We start from the raw sequence: 19,363 nt of genomic DNA, 5'->3' as shown, positions 1-19,363 counted from the left end.
GGAAGGAGAGAAAATGGAGCGGTAACTAAAGGGGAAGAATTAAGGAGGTCAGAGAGGTGTTTTGTTTTTTATTTTTATTTTTAAATTTTATGTATTGATTTTTTTAGCCGCACCTTGCAGCTTGGGGGATCTTAGTTCCCCAACCAGGCATCAAACGTGGACCCCCCCACGATGGAAACGTGGAGTCCTCACCACCGGACTGCCAGGGATGTCCCTTATTTGTTTTTTAAGATAAAAGAAATAACAGGATGTTTGTATGCTGATGAAAATGATCTGGTAAAGTTGATGCAGGAGAGAAAGAAAGATTTTGGAATGATGATCTTTGGCAAGGGAGAGGGCATGGGATTTAGTGCCCAAAAGGAGGGGTTAGCCTTATTGTGGACATTTCAGAGCCAGGATAGGAGATAAAATGTGTGGGCACAGAGACAAAGGTCGGCGGGGAGGTGTGCTCGTTGAAACTGGTGGGTGTTCTTTTCTGGTTACGCTGTATTATACTCGGCAAGTAAGAGGATAAGACCCACTCTTGTTCATGCATCAGGGGAGAAAGTGCCAAGTAGAGTCACAGACCTGCTGAAGCTCTAATGCCTTTAAAGCTTACAGGACCCTAAGAGTCAGGTTACCACATTCATCCATCCTTTAAGGTTGGCCCTGGCTTTTAAGCAAGGGATGGCTCAGTGGCTGTAGCTGGACTGAGGGTTCCTCGTGTTCTCTGAGGTGTGAGGCCCCAGGACGCAGGGGGAGAGTGCCAGTGCTGACTCTAGTATTTGCTGAAGGTCTCCCTTGCCTGAATACACATTTCTTTAATGTTGAATTATTCCTTTCAGAATTAGGGCTGGGAGCCCATGGCTCTACGTAGAGCAGAGGAGCTTTGTCATTCTACACTTCTGTTTTGGACTCAGTTAATTTGGTCTGAGATATGGTGATTGTGGCACGGACTAAGATGAGGTTCACCTTATGAGAAGGCGGAGTCTTCTAAACAAACATCACCGTCCCTTTATAAGTACAAAGCAGCTAAAGGGCTTGCAGATGTGTTATCTAAAACTCCGGGTAATGTAATGACATAGGTGAGGTCATGGCGGTGAGTGAACCGAGGCTGAAAGGATGTCAGGAACTGCCTGAGGCCAAGCCAGACAGGAAGAGTAGAAAGGTCTGAGCCTCGGAGTCAGACTGGCCTGGCCTCAGATCCAGACCAGGGTACTTTCCAGCTCCTGACCCAGCATCTGAGTCTGTTTCCTCACAAATGCAAATAGGAGTAGGAACACCTACCTCAAGGGGAAGTGAGGAGCCTGAGGTAAAATGAGCTCATCCATATCAGGTGCCTGGCACATGGCAGCTCATGGCACCCACTGCCCCCCTCCCCCTGCCCCTGCTGTATGACCATATGCTCTTCTGTACAAAATAAATAAAAAGACTGCAAGGAAAGGATTCCAGCAACAATTTATGACAGTCAGTTGGGCTTGTTATTTCGTTGGACTGGCAAATACAATCATATCTTTAAGACTCAGAATGTACGAAAAGATGTGTGGTGACAGTCTTTCGCCTGTCCTTGTTCCCTGTCATCCATTTTCCCTCCTACAAAGCAACCAGTGTCACCAGTCTCTTGTGAATCCTTCTAGAGATGTTTTTTAATTGTTATTTTAAGCACAAACAGTTCTTTCCCCTTGCTTGCTCTCTTTGTGGCGATATCTCGGTGGTCGTTGTACGCTGTATGTGAGGAGCTGCTTCATCCCTCCGCATAGCTTCCTCCTGTTCCATTGTGTGGACTTAGTGAGCCAGTCCCTTGTGGATGTTTACATTGTTTTCTGTCTTTAGCATTTACAGACATTGTTACGGTAAGTTCAATAACTGGTGTTTTAAATTGTTCTTTTATCTATCAAGGTCACAACTGTCAACGACTGTTGCTAGGTAGTTACTTTGTTTAACTTGGTTCTGGTTACTCCATCTAGGAACATGAAGGGGCTATTCATTTTATTTATTTATTTATTGGCCACACTGCGCAGCACGTGGGATCTTAGTTCCCTGACCAAGGATCAGACCTGCGCCCCCGGCAGTGGAAGCGTGGAGTCTTAACCACTGGACCACCAGGGAAGTCCCAGGGCTATTCATTTTAAATTGGTGTATCAGAGGATTCTTTTCTCATACATTTCAACGAGCTGCCTTCTGCAGGCAATCCCAGTGTCTCAACTTTTACTCTTTTCTGAACAATGTACCATTCATGTACTCAGCAAGTATTTGTTTAGTGCCTGGTAAGTGCCAGATACTGTTCTGAGTGCTTGGGACACATCAGTGACCAGAACAAAGACAACAGCTGCATCTCGGGAGCCCGTGTGTTGGCAGTGGGGGAATGACCATAGACGTAGTACGTAAATGCATCACTATATAGTATGTAAAAGATGAAAGTGCTACGGGGGGAAACTGAGTAGGGGAGGATCCAGGGTAAAGGGTGGAGGTTTCAGTTTTAAATAGGGTGCTCAGGATACACATCACAGAGAAGGTGACGTCTGAGCAGAGTCTTGAAGGAGGTGAGGGAGTGAGCCATGTGGATCTCTGGGGAAGAGTGTCCTGGAAAGGGAACAGCCAGTGCAAAGGCCCTGGGGAATAGCACAAAGGAGAGTGGAGGTGTGACTGAGGAAGGTGGGGACAGGGACGGGAGGGAGCGATCAGATCAGGCGGAGCCTTGTGAGCAGTTTTAAGAGCTGTCTTTTCATTGGATGAAGTGGGAGTCCTGGGAGGGTGTGGAGCAGAGGAGAGGCAGGTCTGAACTTCTCCAAGGAGCACTGGCTGCGCTGGTGAGAATGGGGCAGGCAGAGGAGGGACTGTGACGGGAGGCCAGTTAGGAGGCTGTTGTCCATCCGGGTAAGAGACACTGGTAGGTCCTACCAGGGGGGTCGCGGTAGATATAGTGGAAGTGGTCAGATTCTGCCTGTATTTGGAAGATAAGGCCAAGAAGTTTTCCCAACAGATTGGCTGTGGGATGCCAGAGAAAGAAAGCAAGCAGGAGTGACTGCAGAATTTGGGGCTTGGACAGCTGGGAGGACAGGACGGGAAGACAGTGGGAGAAGCTGTTTGTGCTCGTGGTTTAGTTTTAGGCACGTTGAATTTGAGATGCCTGCTTGCCCGCCACGTGGAGATGGCAGGTGGTTGAGCGACAGTGGCCGTGCAGGCCTGGAGGTCAAGGGAGATGTGAGGGCTGGGGAGGTTCAAGTGGGGGATGCTGCTGTGGAAGTGGTAGAAGCTGTGAGGCTGGATGCAGTCACCCAGGGCGCATGGGGTGCATGAGGGGGGTGCATGAGGAACGTGCCCTGAGTCTGGCCTTTCCCGGCCCAGGTCGCTCCTGACAGACCTTTCTATTCCCACCTTTTTTTACAAATCTCAGTCGTTTTAGTACTTTACTTTTTTTGTCTACTCCTCCTGTCCCTCCCCATCTCAAGGCTTCCTGTCCCCAAAGACAGCAAAGAAAGTGGCATTTCCAGAAGCTCTCCTTGGGAGTAGAGAAGCCTGTTGTCCCATGACTCGTGCCCCAAGTCCTGGCCTCATGAGGCATAGCGAGCTGAGTGGGGGGAGCCTCCAGCAGTGATCCCAGGGCACCCCTGACTGGGTCCCCTCCACCCTGATCATCTCAGGAAGCACTTAAGGCACAGTTGAACTTCCAGTAACTTTGAAGGTTGGGCGTTTCCTGTAGAGCGATGAGAGGAGGGAGGTAGGGGTGAGCTACTAAACTGAGCCGTTAAGAACTTCAGAAAGGTCAGAGCCTGGTATCCAAGGCAGGTCTGGGTGTGGGCAGACGTTGTGTCCGGCACCTAGTCTGGCACGAGCCAGCCAGGCTGATCTTGGGGTATTCGCTTTCAAGAGAGCCTCCAGGAGGTCCACAGTGACTCTAGTGCCACCGGACTGGGTGTTGGAGAGGGAAAGCACAGGGGCCCTGGATGAACTGGGTCTCTGGGGAGAACAGGGCTGATGGGCAGTGAGAGGGCACGCAGCCGAACCTCAAAGTCATTGCTTTCTTCAGTCTCATTGAGCCCAGACTGGCGCCGCCGTCCTAGGCCAGTGGTCCCTATGGGAGAACCTTCCATCTGTCCACTGTCCCGCTGTCTTCTGACAGCATAATCTCCTGGTTGAGGTCAAGTCCTCTTTTGCCTCAAGCTTACAGAACGGGAATCCCAGTGACAGAACCACTGGTCTGTCACCAGGGGGCGTAGCCCAACCAGCTGCTTCTGGTCCCTTGTAGCCCCTTGGGCCTGAGCTGCTTCGTGTGATTTTTATCCCCTTCGCCTGCAGCTTCTGCTCATTTTAAAGAACTTGGAAAATAGAAGAGAGTGCAAAAAAGGAAAGGAGAATCAATCACCCATATTTCCAGAAGCCGTTTGTAAAACTTCAACATATTACTGTTTTCTATGTCTACATCCCATTGTGATTTTTAAAAAATCTTTAACTGAGATCATATGGAATATATTCAAACTTATAAGCTTTTCTCCAAAATCACTTTCCTCAAAAAACGAACAGCAAAAGGCCTGATCCAGGGGCTGCAGGTGGAGATTTGGGATGATGTTCCTGTGTGGGTGCCCGCACGTGCTGCTTTGCCCTCATGGGAGCTCGCAGGGCTTGAGCAGTTTCTGGCCTCTGCTGGGATATGATCATTTGTACCATGTTGCAAGTACCAGATATTTGAGAATTTGCGGGAAAGTCGATTATGATTTACGTGAGCTTTGGTCCGGGGGTGCCCTATGCACATGATTTGTTTCAGTCCTGTACCTCTCAGTCCTGCAGGGCATCGGGAGCCACTTCTCCTTTTCTTTGACTCCGCACAGGCTGGGCTTCCTCCCTGAAGCGTCTAAATTGTAGCCCCTGACTCTGCCCCTCCCAGTTCTCTGTTCCTTGTAAGTCCTGCCCCTGCCTCTGAAGAGGCTCAGGGTCTGGTGTTCTGTACTCCACTGTGTCAAAGCTGGTGCTCTCGCCTTCCTCTGATAGCAGCCGCTGCCTGGCCTCCTTTCGTCTGGGGCAGAGAGAGGCACATTAGCCAAAAGGTGGTGCTTGGGCTTCTAATTTCTCAATGAAAGGGATGCTAACAGTAGTTCTTACCGTGGGCATGATCTCTTTCCTTATGCCATTTGGTATTTTGCTTTATTTCGGCTTTTGCTCAAAGGATGATTCTGGAGCCGAGAAGGAGAACGCCTCTGTCCTGCAGCAGAACCCTTCCTTGTCGGGGAGCCGGAACGGGGAGGAGAACATCATCGATAACCCCTATCTGCGGCCTGTGAAGAAACCCAAGATCCGCAGGAAGAAGTGAGTTGGAGGCCAGGGTGCAGAGAGGCCTCCCTGGCCAACCGAGGTGGCCTTCTCTGCTCCTTGGCAGAAAAGAGAGGCTCACCGGTGGTTCTGAACCTTGGGGAGAGCTACTCTGGTGAGAGGGGAATATTTTCCCCTTTCCTCTCCGTCCTCATCTCCCGCATGTACCTTTTGTTGCATGGAGGTTGAGCATCCTGCAGCCCAGGGACCAACCCTCACAGCCCAGCAGTTGTTCCCCCGCAAGAAGGAGAGCAGCTGGGGCCCCCACCAGGCGGGCTCCATGGATTCCTCTTCTTTCTAGGTCCCTCTCATGAGCTGAGAAGGAAGCCTGCCTTGTAGAGAGACGTGGATGCCACCCTCCTGGGGGAGTTAAAGCCACTCGAGGGAAGAAGAGGGTGGCCGCCTCGGGGACAAGCCGAGGCTCTAGGGTGTGACCGGGCATGATTTTAATAGCAAACTCTCTATTAAGATTACCTGTTTTCACTGGATGTTTGGGTTGACGAAGATACGATGGTAACAATGAGGCTTTTTAAATCAGCCGGGCCATACCGTGGGGCACAGGGGCAGCCAGTGACTTCGTTTATAGTCATGGAACTTGATTCCTTGAAACCTGGGAGACCAGGGAAGGTGGCAGGAAAGAAAGGTGTCTTTACCTGCGTTGCTCACTGCCGGAAAGACTTTGCTTAGTTTGTATTTCAGGATATCCTGACCCCTTTTATTGACTGACGGTTTGTGGCACCTATTTTATCATCCTAGAACCTCCTTACTTCTCACCTCACCTGGGCTCCACGTGCCCTGTAGAGCTGATCGAAGGTGACTTTCCCTCCTTTAACATGTTGGAAACAGGAGGCCCACCCACCGCAGCCTCAGTGTGGGGCCGGCAGGAGTCAGGAGGCATAAGCAGATGCGTGTGGAGTGGAATGAAAGGCAGTACTGACTCATCAGCATCTGGTGAAAGCTCCCTAAAGCAGGGCAGCACCCTCTCCGGAAGGGTTTATCATTTACTGTCCCTCTGTGGACCATGTGCTTGGGAACAACCAAGTGCTGCCCCATCCTGGGAAAAGAGATTTTCTTTGACAAGAGTCTACATCAGTGGATATATTACGCTGTGATTTGATGGAGGAATCACTGGTTTTATGCAGTAGGAAAAGGATTTGCTGGGGGGTGAGAGGTGGCGGGGATGAGATTTTGAAGGCCGGGCTTAGCCTCACGTTCTGAAAGCTGAGAAACCTGTTCGGTCTGCTGGAAGTTGGCGTGGATGGAAGGCCATGTGCCCACCTTATGGCAGAAGTGGGCCAAGAAGAGCCTGCAGGCCTGAATCTGTCCAGCCTCTTTGCCTCTTTATCCTTGATGTGCCCTACAAACCAAAAATGAAAGATGCTGGGCAAGCTGATACCTTTTGACTGTTCTCCAAAGGAAGAGATTTTAAAACCAAGTTGGAGGAAGAGAAATGCCAGTGACACCTGGAGGTTAACACAGGGTAAAGGAGGAGAATCCTGGGTTAGTGTCCTAAGGTCCATACTGAGCTCTTCTGATACTCGGCTTCCACAGTCATCTCTTAACCTTCCATCCTCTTGGTGAATTTGAAAACTCGAAAAACCTGGTGACTTGACAGCAGGCTCCATGCTCCTCTGGCCTCACTGTTCTCTAAGCATTTCATCCCACTGGCTGGAAGGAAAGTGCTGCTCGTCAGCACCTGAAGAGAGGATACTGAGTGAGAAAATCGGATTCCCCAGCTCTGCACCAAATAAGAGTTTTTTCGGTTTGTAGTGACCTGAAACTCTTCCAGTTGAAAGTAGTCAGATCGGGCCTCTGCTGACCCCCTCTCAGCTTGTCAGTTGGCTCCTGGTGATTCTTGGCCTGTTGAGTTTAAATACAGCTCCAGGTTTGAGCCATGGCACGTGCAGGGCTGAAACTTTCCCGGCTTGCTGTTCTCACCCGCTCCCGGGAGCAGTCATCCCAGCAATTCCTCCTGCTACTGCCCCAAACAAGCACCTGTTGAGTGCTGTAACACTAAGGGATGAGGTGGGATTTGGAAAAGAATTTCCCTTTCTGCTGTTGAGATTGCAGAGGCCTTGCTGCTGTAATTCAGTTCTGCATGAGACACTGGGAGATGGTCGGACAACCTGAAACATTGACCTGACTATCGTGTAAAAACTGTGCATAATCCTCAATGGATATTTATAAGTTTTTATTTTTTATAACTTTGGGGGAATCATGGAGGGAAAAAGTAGTCAACAGAACCAGATTAAGCATGTGATTTATGAGCTCTTAATAAAAGGTCATAATGAAAACTTTGTAAATGAAACAGAATTATAAGCTTTGAACTTAATTTGTATGCAGATGTTATAGCAGTGAGTAAAGCTGTATACGAATAAGTAAGGCTTAGCCCTTATGTTGGACAGAGTACCCTTTTCAACCGTCTAAAACTTTTCTTATTTGGGAAGTCTGCAAACACAAAACTAGGGAGGAAAGTATATATACTTTCCCTATGTATTCTTCACCCAACTTCAACACCTATCAACATCTTTTCTGTTTCATCTATTTCTTCTACTTTTTTTCTTTTATTTTTTATTCCTAGAGTATATTTTAAAACAAATCTAAGAGCTATGTCATGTAATCTGTAAATATGTTGTTATGCGTCTGATAGACTTTTTAAAGGTTTTTTTGAGGTAATTATAGATTGAGGATGTTGCCCAAAAAAAAAATGTTCAGGAAGGTCCCATGTACCCTTCACCCAGTTCCTTCATTGGTAGCATCTTGAATAACTGTAGCATAATACCAAAGCCAGGAAAACGACATTGGTACAATCCACAGGGCTTATTCAGATTCCACCATTTCGTGTGTGTGTGTGTGTGTGTGTGTGTAGTAAAAAGAGTGGATATATGTATATGTATAACTGATTCATTTTACAGCAGAAACTAACACAACATTGTAGGGACTTCCCTGGTGATCCAGTGGTTAAGAATCCGCCTTCCAATGCAGGGGATGCGGGTTTGATCCCTGGTCGGGGAACTAGGATCACACATGCTGCAGGGAAACTAAGCGCGCGCGCCACAACTACTGAGCTCACATGCCTCAACAAGAGAGCCTGCGTGCCGCAAACTACAGAGCCCATGCACCCTGGAGCCTGCACGCCACAACTAGAGAGAAGCCTGCACACCACAATGAAGAGCCCGCACCGCAATGAAAGATCCCATGTGCTGCAACTAAGACCCGACGCAGTCAAAAAAATAAAACAAATATTTTTATAAAAGAACAATGTAGCAGATAAACTTATTTTAAAAAAACTAACAACATTGTAACTATACTCCAATAAAAATTAAAATATATATAGAACATTTCCATAGCCACAAGGTTCCTTCATGCTGTCGCCTTATAACCACATCCACCTCTCACCTCTTCCCCATCCCTACCCCCTGGCAGCCACTGCTCTGTTCTCCATCTCTATAATTTTATTTAAAAAATATTATATAAATGGAATCAAATCAAAGTTTGTGACCTTTTGAAGTTGGCTTTTTTCACTTAGCATAAGCGAGTGAGAGCCATCCAGGTGGCTGTGTGTGTCAGTAGTTCCTTTCTTTTTATTGCTGAGTAGTATCCCAAGTATGGATGTACCATGTCTGTTTAACCATTCACACAAGGAGGGACATCTAGGCTGTTTCCAGTTTGGGGCTATTACGAATAAAGCAGCTGTAGACATCTGTGTATAGGCTTTTATGTAAACATAAGTTTTCATTTCTCTGGAATAAATGCCCAAGAATGCAACTGCTGGGTCCTGTGGTAACTGTATGTTTCATTTTAAAAGAAACTGAAACTCTTTTCCAGAGTGGCTGTACCAGTTTGCGTTCCTGCTAGCAGTGTACGAGTGAGCCAGTTTCTCCACATCTTCGCCAACATTTGGTGTTACCTTTTTTTTTATTTTTTAATTTTAGCCATGCTGATAGGTGTGCGGCAATACTCATTGTGATCTTAATTTACGTCTCCCTAAGGGCTAGATGTTAAACATCTTTTTTTCTTGGCTGTGTTGGGTTTTTGTTGCCACGCGCGGGCTTTCTCTAATTGCGGCAAGCGGGGGCTACTCTTCCCTGAGGTGCGTGGGCTTCTCATTGTAGTGGCTTCTCATTGCGGTGGCTTCTCGTTGCGGAGCATGGGCCCTAGGGCACACAGGCTTCCGTAGTTGCGGCACGCAGGCTCAGTAGTTGTGGCGCACAGGCTTAGTTACTCTGCAGCATGTGGGATCTTCCTCAGCCAGGGATCAAACCCATGTCCCTTGCACTGGCAGGCAGGTTCTTAACCACTGCGCCACCAGTGAAGTCCCTAGATGTTGAACTTCTTTTCATGTGCTTTTTTGCTGTCTGTGTATCCTCTTTGGTTAATTATCCATTTAAATCTTTTGTCCATTTTCTAACTGGCTTGCTTCTTTGTTTTTAGATTCCTTTATATATTCTGGATACAAGAACTTTGTCAGACGTGTGGTTTGCAAATACTTTCTCTACAAGCTGGTCTTTTCATTATCTTCACAGGGATCTTTTGCAGAGCAATAGTTTCTAATTTTGATGAAATCCAATTTATTTTTTCTTTTATGGACTGTGTTTTTGGGTTGAGCCCTACGTCCTGCAGATCTTTCTCTGTATTTTTTCTAATATTTTTATAGATGTAAGTTTTATGTTTTAGGCCTTGATCTAGTTTGAGTAATTTTTTTTTAAGGTTTTTGGGGTCTTTTTGTTTGGTTGGTTTGGTTTGGTTTTTTTTGGCCAAGCTGCTTGAGGGATCTTAGTTCCCTGACCAGGGATCAAACCCGGGCCCCTGCAGTGGAAGCATGGAGTCCAGGACCACCAGGGAATTCCCTTGAGTAAATTTTTTTATAAGGTTGGGGTTTAGGTTGAGTTCACTATTTTGCCTGAGGATGTCCAATTGATCCAGCACCCTTGATCAAAAGTTACCCTTCTTCCACTGAACGATGTTTGTACCTTTGTCAAAAATTAGGTTTTTGTATGGGGGGCATATTTATGTGGGTTGATTAAGACTTTCTTTTTTTAACGTAATCACCATATCAATATCACACTTAACAAATGAACAGTGATTTTATAACATCCCCTAGTATCCAGTTCATATTCGGATTTTTCCAGTTGTCTCAAAGATGTTTTTATTTTATTTTTTAATAATTGGCTGGTTTGAATCAGGATCAAAATAAGATCCACACATTGCACTGGGTTTTCACATCTAAGTGTACAGCAGTCCCTCCCAGCTCCGGCCTGGGGATGAGGATGCCCCTTTCCTTTGTTTCTAACCACGAGGCAGTTAAAAGGTGATGAGCGGCAGTTAACTGAAACACCAGTAACAAAGTGGCCTGGCTTTGGGGGCCGGGCGCCGGGGTGGGGGACAAGTGTAAAAGGAACTGGCTTTCCTGGGCTTTGTTTTTGTGGAATCCTGAAGTCGCTCAACTTAGAGGCATGTGGTTCAATAAAACAACTTAGAGGCACGTGGTTCAATAAAACAAGACTCGGTGATATTGGTACTTATGGCCCGACCACAGCCCACCAGCTGTGAGATCTAGGGCAAATCCCTAAGCGTCCAAACCAGTTTCCATAAAATGAATACTGGTGATACCTCATCAGGAGGATTTAATGAGAACGTCTGTACCTGTGCCTTATAAACGACAACGTTATTCCATTGCCGGACTTCTCTTTTTTCTTTTCTGTTGTCTTTAAAATTATACACAAGCTAATACTAATTGAGAACTTAACCCTTGCCAGTCACTGTTCTAAGTGTCTTACACATCTTGACTCATTTAATCCTCACGATTACCTCAATGTTCTTACTGTCCCCACCTGCAGTTGAGGACCTGGAGACCCAGGAGTTCAGAAACACCTCAGTCCGCTTGGCTGCTGAGGAGCAGAGCTGCGGTCCTGCCCCCAGGCATCCTGCTCAAGTCCACGCTTTTTACCTTTCACACTCTTGCTTCGAGACCGCATGATTCTGTTCCTCGAAGGCACTGACGCTACTGTGTGCAGAGTGGCTTCCACCGCACACCCACACGGTCTCTGGGAAGGGAGCTAGAAACGGAACCAGTTACGGAGAGAGTGATGGTGAGGCTGCTAATCACTGTTATTCATTCCTGGAAGAGTTTTGCGTGGTTTATGAATAATGACTCTGTAACAATGGCTCATCTTCCTATAAGCTCCACCTTTGTCCCCTGACCCCCAGCCCCGCACTAGGACTTGTAGTTCATCCCTACTGCTCTCCATGCAACTTCCAAACTGCCCAACCCGGCTTTCCAGGTCCTCTACCAATTCACTGTTTCTTTTGGATAACTCATATCTTTCCTTCATCTGACAAGTATGGATCTAGTGCCTTCTATGTATGTCAGGAACAGTGCCAAGCTCTAAGGATACCATAGTGAACAAGACAGACATGGCCCCTGCCCCCAGGGAATCCATTCTAGTCAGAAGACACACAAAGAAAACATAGACCAAAATCACCAGACCGTGAAGCGCTAAGGACAGAAACAGGTTTTTATGCCTTGAGGGTAGGCGGCATCCTCATCACCACTGCCTCCTGTGCCTTCATTTGTGCGCTTCCTCCCCATCGCCTCCTAAAATCTTGCCTGGCCTTCCAGCCTCTACATCCTCTCTCCAGATGACCTCAATCCCTCCCTTCTTCATTCACTCATTCGACAGATACTTATTGAGCTACTGTGCGCAGGCGCCGAGTCAGACGGTGGGAGGCAGCGGAGGATAACTAAGCCACTATATTCTCTGACCTTCTGGTCTCTTTGGGGGCCAGGCAGCTCACAAACCATAGGCATGTAATGGGTGGTGAATTGGGGGCCTGAAAGAAAAGCCACGGTATATCCAAGCTGGGTAATGTGAGGAAAATTTAATAAAAGGGTCACCTCCAAGGGTGTGGGCCAGGTATAGGGGAGCACAGCATAGGTAGCCAGACCTGGGTGAGTGAGAGGGAGGGGAGGGAGCAGTTACTAGAACCTGGAGAGAAGCCGAGGTGAGGCCCTTCTGCTAAGAGCTGAGGCTGTGGCCATTGAGGGGCCAGTGGGCGGCAGCCACCCTGCAGGGAGAGAGCCAGTCCAGGGATTAATGCCCTGGCCTCCTGCCCCCTCCCACCTTCCGGGATCCTGCCTGTTCTCTGCTGAACGGAAGCCAGAGGGTGTGGGGCCTGTCCCTGCAGGCAGAGCGGCCAGCCTCCCAGGGCCCTGCGCAGGGTGGAGAAGTGGTGAGTGAGCGGATCTGGAGGGGCAGGTGAAAGGGGCTGGGTACTGAAAGGGTGCCATTTTAGAAAGGGTGGGGAAGGAGAGCTGTTGGAGCAGGGCGCCGCGTGCATCGATGGGACCAGCTGCATGGAAAAGCATTCCAGGGAGAGGGAAGAGCCAGCACAGGAGCTCTGAGGCAGGGTGTGGGCTCCTCGACCCTGGAGAGCGGCGGGAGAGGGGGCCGGGGAGGAGCAGGGCCCAGTCAGTGCAGAGCCTCCTGGGCCTGAGTCAGGGCTTTAGGTGCTCTTCAGAGAGAGAGATGGGTAGCCAGGGAGTGACAGCAGTTGACTTAGCTTATCAAAGGGTCATTCGAGCTCCTGGGTGGCATTCTGGCCGGAGGGACACCATTTCTCTTCAGTAATTTTCACGTAGTCTGGCACTTAGCAAACATGATGGAACTGGGGGGAAGTGAGTCTCCTCAGTGAGTTGGAACTGGGGGGAAGTGAGTTTCCTCCTCTCCCCACAGGAGAGCCAACAAGGCCGAGAGTGACTACCCCCTGCAGACTGAGCCCTGTATCAGTACCAAGGGGAGAGGAGGAAACACAAACACACGGATAACTCCCTCCCCCTGAGGTGTATCCCTCCCCCTGGGGTGTTCGTCAGGGAGACAGATAAACACTGGAACCTGTTTAACACCACTTACCAAGACGGAGGAACCACTGTCAATAGAGGGTCGAGTTGAGGACTTGAGGACTTGAGGGATAAAGGCTGTGCTGAGGTCTGAATGGGGAGTGGTGAGTAAGTGAAGCTTCTGAAACAGGTAAGGACAGGGGAGGGCGGAGATGGCTTGAGGGAAGGCGGGAGGGCAGGTGACCCAGTGACTGCCCCAGCACAGCCCCTGAGGCCCCTGTGCCCTCCTGTTGCGGTCTGGTCTTCTCTTGTGAGGCTACTTTGGTGTCAGCGGTCACCAGCCTTCTCCTTTTAAAGATGGTGGAAGCCCCCTCCGTGGTGTTGGCCCTCAGATTGAACCCCTGCTGGGCAGGTTGGGTTTTGGAGCGCGTGTGCCGGCTCTGTAGCAGGGTTGCCCCAGGAAGGGGTCATTTGAACTGGTGGGGTCCAGGGCTGGGAGGGGCCCTGGCCCAGCTCCTTTACCCAGGTGAGTTGCTAATGATTTGAGAAGCTTCTAAAGAGGAGGGCCGGCATCCTCAGAGGCTCTTAGAAGTGTTTGTATGGGGACAAGGGGAATGACCCGAGCCTTGTCAGTTATTTGTCATCACGAAAGAGCCCTGGGGCCCCAGATTTTAGTGGTATTTCTTTTGGATTTTGTTGGGCGTTCATTTATGAATTTTCTTCAGCCACTGACAGTGGGGTCTATCATTCTTCGGTTTTACCCAGGCTCGTACTGAAACAAGTTTCTAATTCTCTGAACATCACCTGACAGTGCCTGGGTACAAGTGGGGAGCAGCTGGCCTGAGGGTAGAGATTTCCCATGGGCACTCTCACTCCTGGAATCAAGTTCAAGGTATTTTTCTTCCTCTTGGAGCAGGGGGCTCACCGTCATCTCCATTTTATTACGGTTTTTTTTTTTCCTACTTTACTAAAAAGTTATTTAATTTTGGGCTTCCCTGGTGGCGCAGTGGTTGAGAGTCCGCCCGCCGATGCAGGGGACACGGGTTCGTGCCCCGGTCCGGGAAGATCCTACATGCCGCGGAGCGGCTGGGCCCGTGAGCCATGGCCGCTGAGCCTGCGCGTCCGGAGCCTGTGCTCCACAACGGGAGAGGCCACAACAGTGAGAGGCCCGCGTACCGCAAAAAAAAAAAAAAAAAAAATGTTATTTAATTTTGAATAGATAATATATGTACACAGTATAACATTTAAAAGACAGAAAAAGATATAAGTAATAACTAAGCATCCCCCTCCTCCCCTCTCTCCCAGACTCTCAGTTCTCCTCCTTGGAGGCCTCCAGTATGTTGATATCAATATTATCTTATGTATTTTCCCAGAAATAGTCTATGCATTAAACACAAATGCCCGTATATACTTTCTTCCCTTTTTATATAATGGTAGATAATACCCATGTATAAACTATCCATGTTTTTTGTTTCCCACTTCTCAGAGTATATTTGGTGATAGTTCCATGCTAATAATAAGAAGCTTCTTCTGTTTTATGGCTGCATCGTGTCCCATTGTATGGCTTTACTGTAGCTTATTTATTTAACCTGCTCCTGGTGGATGGACACTTAGGTAGTGTCCAGCCTTCTGTTCTTTCAAGTGTCGATGCGATGAGTGACTTTGTGCCTCTGTGATTTCACTGCACGTGCCTACTAACTGGACAGATGTGCAAGCAGGTGTGCCTTCCACAGCCTCTTTCCACCCCCATGCTCAGACATCTCTGACCACCTTCACCAAAGCCTGCTCCCTAGTAGTCATCACGCTGGGAGTCCTTCAAAGTAAAAGCAGCTGAGGGACCAGGCTCTAAAGCCAGATTACAGGGTTTCTCAACCTCAGTACTACTGACATTTTGGGCTGGCTTTGCTTGTTGTAGGACATTTGGCAGTAATTGTGACCTCCACCTGCTAAATGCCCTTAGGATCCTCCCAGGTCTGACAAAAAAATGTCTCCAGACATTGCCAAAGGTCCCCACCCCCATAAGAACCACTGAGTTAAAATTAGGCACCAGGGCTGTGTGTTCAGGCACCAGTGAGAGGCCTGTGGAAAAGAATTGGGAATAGTAGAGATTATTTTTCCCTCTCAAATCAGAATATATCTTCTTCAACTGTTTCCTTTGTTTAATTTCTTCACGGCTAGACCACAGGAATGTTCTAGAAGACAGTGTGTGTAACACTTCAGAGCTTGCATAGGAATCCTGGCTGTGCAGCTTGCTAGCTCTGTGACCTTGGGCAAGTTACTTGCCTTTCCCTCTGTTTTCTCATCCATAAACTGGGGGTAATAAAAATACCTACATCCTGGGTTGTTGGGAGGGTTCCTTGAAATTATATGCGTGAATGCTCGGAACAGTGCCTGGTACATAACAAGTTGTGGCAGGATGGGTTCCCGGGAGACTGAGATTTGTGTGCAGGACGTGTTTGGGGAGAGCCTTCAGGATGCACACCTGTGGGGTAAGGAGGGGAGGCGGCGGGACAGAGGGAGAAGCGGGGCCACCCTGGGGAGCCCTGGAGCTATGAGCCATCTTCAGAGTTGCCCTGAGTTGGAAGGAGGGACTGTCGGCGAATGTGGGCCACCCCCAGGGAGCAGGCATGACCTTGGGTGAGCTGGCTGTCTCATGGAAAGAGCAGCCGCATGGGGTGGGGGGGTGGTGGGATGAATTGGGAGATTGGGATTGACATATATACACTAATATGTATAAAATGGACAACTAATAAGAACCTGCTGTATAAAAAAATAAAATTCAAAAAAAAAGCAGTTGCATGGAAAGGACGGTCCAGGAAAGGACCCAGGTGAGCGCAGTCAGCCGCTGCGGGGGCCACACCTTCAGTCCTGAAAAGGGAGGGGTGTCAGGGCAGCAGCAGGGCGTCCACGGTGTGAGCGCTCATTGGCCAGTATTGTGAGGCTAGATTCCAATAGAAGCAATAGTGCTTCTACACTGCGGACACCAGGAGTGACAGCCAGCCTAGCAGCACCCCGTGCCTCCTCTCAGTGCCCTGCTTACCCCTACCCTGCTCGCTCCTCTTACCGCCCTCGCAGGAGAGGGGCTCATAGCCACCCCAGCCACCGTGCCCTTGAGGCAGAGGGCAGAGCAGCCCGTGCTGGTTGGCTCTTCCCCATTCTCCAGCTCTGTGGCCTAGGCCAAGTCGCTTGGCCTGTCGGGAATTTAGCTTCTTCACTGGTACCTGGATGCTGCCTGCCCAGAGAGGGGTGGGGTGATTAAATGGGGTACTGCACAGCAGCAGTTCTCAAAGTTCGGTCCTTGAGTCATCAGGACTGGCAGCCGCATCTGGGGACTTGTTAGAAATGTGAATTCTGAGGACCCACTGCGAACTCACTGAATCAGGAGCTCTGGGAACGAGACCCAGGGATCTGTGTTTTCAAAAAAGTCCTCCAGTGTTTCTGATGCACGCTCTATTCTGAGAAATACTGGCAGACGGGGCAGCGCTTAGCTCCGTGCCAGGATCCTAAGGGGACCCCTGTCAACCTCAGCAGAATCTGAACCTGAACTCCACCTCCTGGGCTTGAGGTCAGGCACCTGTGAGTAGAGTGCCACCTGCTGGTTACAACCTGTCTCGCGTGCACACGCGAGATTCACACAAGGGATTCAGGCTAGACCCATGGGGCAAGGACAGCAGTGCTTGACACCAAGGCAAGTGACACAGACGTCCTTTCCTCACTCTCCTCCACTCTCCCTGGAGAAATCAGGTTAAAGTGAATGTCAAGGGCAGCTTTAAATGGCCAAGAGGTCACCAAAGATATCAGCAGTGTGTGTGTTTGTGTCAGCAATAACAGGTACCCTTTCCCAAGGGTTTGAGTGTCAGACACTGTAGGAGAAACAGGCAAACAGACAGCAGCCCCCCTTCCTCTGCACGCTTGTGCATGCACTCCCTCCGGGGTCACAGGGCTCAGGGCAGCCTTGATGACCTGGTCACAGGCCAGCAAGGAGGGCCAACCACAGTGCTGAGCCAACAAACGGTGTGTCCCATGTGGTCACCTGCTCTGTTTGACCACCCGGCTCCCCTGGGTGGGAGAACTTTGAATTCTCCTGCCTTATATTCCAGTTACGTGTGTGTGTGTGTGTGTGTGTGTCTCCTGCACTTGACTGTGAGCCTCTTGCCTGGCTCCTGGCCTTGCACTGGGTGCCCCCCACCTCACTGAACTGTGGGATTGAATTGATAGAGGTTTGTGCTACCTCAGATATTTGGAACAAATTCTGGAAAGTTTTGAGCCAAAGGGCAGGAAGATCACAGATAGGGTAGGAAAGAGACAGACAAACAGAGAGAGAGGAAGCAGGAGACTACCAAACCCTCTCTGAGTGGCTCAGGAAACAAATGAGAGTGACGAGAAGTGGCAGGAGATCGACCGCTGCTGTGAGGAAATCTTAAAGGAGACCAGAGGCTCAGTCTGGAGAAGACAAGATTGAAGAAATACAGTTTTCAGGAATGAGAAGGGAGCATCCTGCAGTTGGGGTGCCAGTGGCATCCCACCCCTGAGAGCAGTACTGAACGCATGCTCCCACACTAAAGTGGGAGAAATTAAAAACAGCAAGTCTGCTGGGTCCCCACTCCGTGCGTAGATCCCTCCTAGGCCCTGAGAACCCTGTGCAGGGAGCTCGCTGTTTAACAACAACAACAACAAAAACCCCAGGGACTTCCCTGGTGGCGCAGTGGTTAAGAATCCACCTGCCAATGCAGGGGACACGGGTTCGAGCCCTGGTCCGGGAAGATCCCACATGCCGCAGAGCAACTAAGCCCGTGCACCACAACTACTGAGCCTGAGCCTGTGCTGTAGAGCCCGTGAGCCACAACTACTGAGCCCGTGTGCCACAACTACTGAGGCCTGAGTGCCTAGAGCCCGTGCTGCGCAACAAGAGAAGCCACTGCGATGAGAAGCCAGCACACCGCAACGGAGTAGCCCCCGCTCTCCAAAACTAGAGAAAGCCCGTGGGCAGCAACAAAGACCCAATGCAGCCAAAAATAATTAATTAATTAATTTAAAAAACCCCTAGAACCATAAGGCTTTCTCCTGAGGGAGGGCTCTCCAGGTGGGCGGGACAGTGAACAGGTTGGTCCTAACTGGCTTCTGCCACCCTGGCCCCCAGCTGTGCTGTTCCTTCTCGTTGTGTGATCCACATTTGACAGAAACATTTCCAGTGGCCCCAGTAGCACAGGAACAGGCTGGAGAGCCCAAGCAGGGTGCTGAGGATGGAAGGAGATCAGAAGAGGAGCAAATGTGGAGTGCAGGTCGCTGGGCTGTCTGGCACTGGCAGCTCCGGGTGGCACAGGGGGAAGTGGACCTGACCTGATGATACGAGGGCTGCCCGAGGCCCCCACGCCTAGTCCTGTAAGGACCAGATGGGCCGCACCTGGTACCATCACTGCCCAGCTCCTTGTGTCTCCCCTTATTATCTTTTTTTGGCCGCACTGAATGGCTTGCGGGATCTTAGTTCCCTGACCAGGGATTGAACCCAGGTCTACGCCAGTGATAGCACCGAGTCCAAACCACTGGACCTCCAGGGAAGTCCCTCGTGTCTCCCCTTAGAGGGCATCGAGTCTCAGCCCATCAGGCAGGAGCCTCTTCAAGGCATCTTGACGCCTTTATGATGAAATGCAAGAGGCCCATCCCTAAAACCATAACTCTGTGTCACACAGGAACCTCAGCATTAGATCAGGTCACACACCTCTAGAAACAAGAGGGTTATGTGGTCACGCGTCCAAGGGAGACATGGCCTTTGCCCTCAAGGAACTTAAATAGTGTGTGACAGCATTTGATTAAATACTAACAGGTAGTCATTCAGCAAACACATATTAGTACCTGCTGGTGCCAGAAGCAGCTCTAGAGGCTGGGGATACTGTGATGAATAAGACAGGCAGCCCATGAGTTGTGGCGCATACGAGCTGCTGAGGGAGGGAGATGTGGAGCAAGTAACACCACACGAGGGGGACTGGGGGCCTTTAACAGGAGCTGATGTGGCAGAGGGGGTGAGGGATGTCCGGCTGCGCCTGAAGGATGAGAAAGAGCCAGCCGCGGTAAGTGGCTGCAGCTGTGTGGAGGAGGGGGGTCTCCAAGCAGCTCAGGGCTGGGGTGGGCTTCCCGCAGGAGCTGATTTATGCTGGGCTTGAAGAGCGAGTCAGCCTTGAGGAAGCAGAGGGGGCAGAGGAGTGAGGCCATCAGTCTGGCTGCTCTGGCCTCAGGATC

General features: G+C 49.6%; 2 protein-coding genes across 15 annotated transcripts in view; one reads left to right on the top strand and one right to left on the bottom strand.

The window, feature by feature from the left end:
* TAF8 (TATA-box binding protein associated factor 8) overlaps positions 1-16,558 on the top strand; it is a 27,875-nt gene extending 11,317 nt beyond the window's left edge. Inside the window, exons 8-9 of one of the 3 annotated variants that reach the window (XM_089918756.1) lie at positions 5,144-5,283; positions 6,043-9,058. In XM_089918756.1, the coding sequence (XP_089774882.1) occupies positions 5,144-5,283; positions 6,043-6,103 (201 nt within the window). In that variant the 3' untranslated portion in view covers positions 6,104-9,058. Of the gene's footprint in view, positions 1-5,143; positions 5,284-5,587; positions 9,059-11,126 lie in introns of those variants that run through there. The other 2 variants (XM_022581896.3, XM_022581895.3) reach the window with 2 other exon arrangements.
* The window catches only part of C10H6orf132 (chromosome 10 C6orf132 homolog), a 40,918-nt gene continuing 30,071 nt past the window's right edge, over positions 8,517-19,363 (bottom strand). For 3 of the 12 annotated variants that reach the window (XM_089918742.1, XM_089918744.1, XM_089918748.1), the window contains 2 exons: positions 18,980-19,167; positions 8,517-14,255 (listed from right to left, as the gene is read on the bottom strand). In XM_089918742.1, coding sequence (XP_089774868.1) covers positions 14,086-14,255; positions 18,980-19,167 — 358 coding nt within the window. In that variant the 3' untranslated portion in view covers positions 8,517-14,085. Of the gene's footprint in view, positions 14,256-14,292 lie in introns of those variants that run through there. The other 9 variants (XM_089918749.1, XM_089918750.1, XM_089918752.1 and 6 more) reach the window with 7 other exon arrangements.

Source organism: Delphinapterus leucas, chromosome 10 (assembly GCF_059928025.1).
Source record: "Delphinapterus leucas isolate spDelLeu-1000000601 "Yukka" chromosome 10, BTC_Dleu_Yukka2, whole genome shotgun sequence".
Taxonomy (NCBI): domain Eukaryota; kingdom Metazoa; phylum Chordata; class Mammalia; order Artiodactyla; family Monodontidae; genus Delphinapterus; species Delphinapterus leucas.
This window is presented reverse-complemented; position numbering and strand designations above follow the sequence as displayed.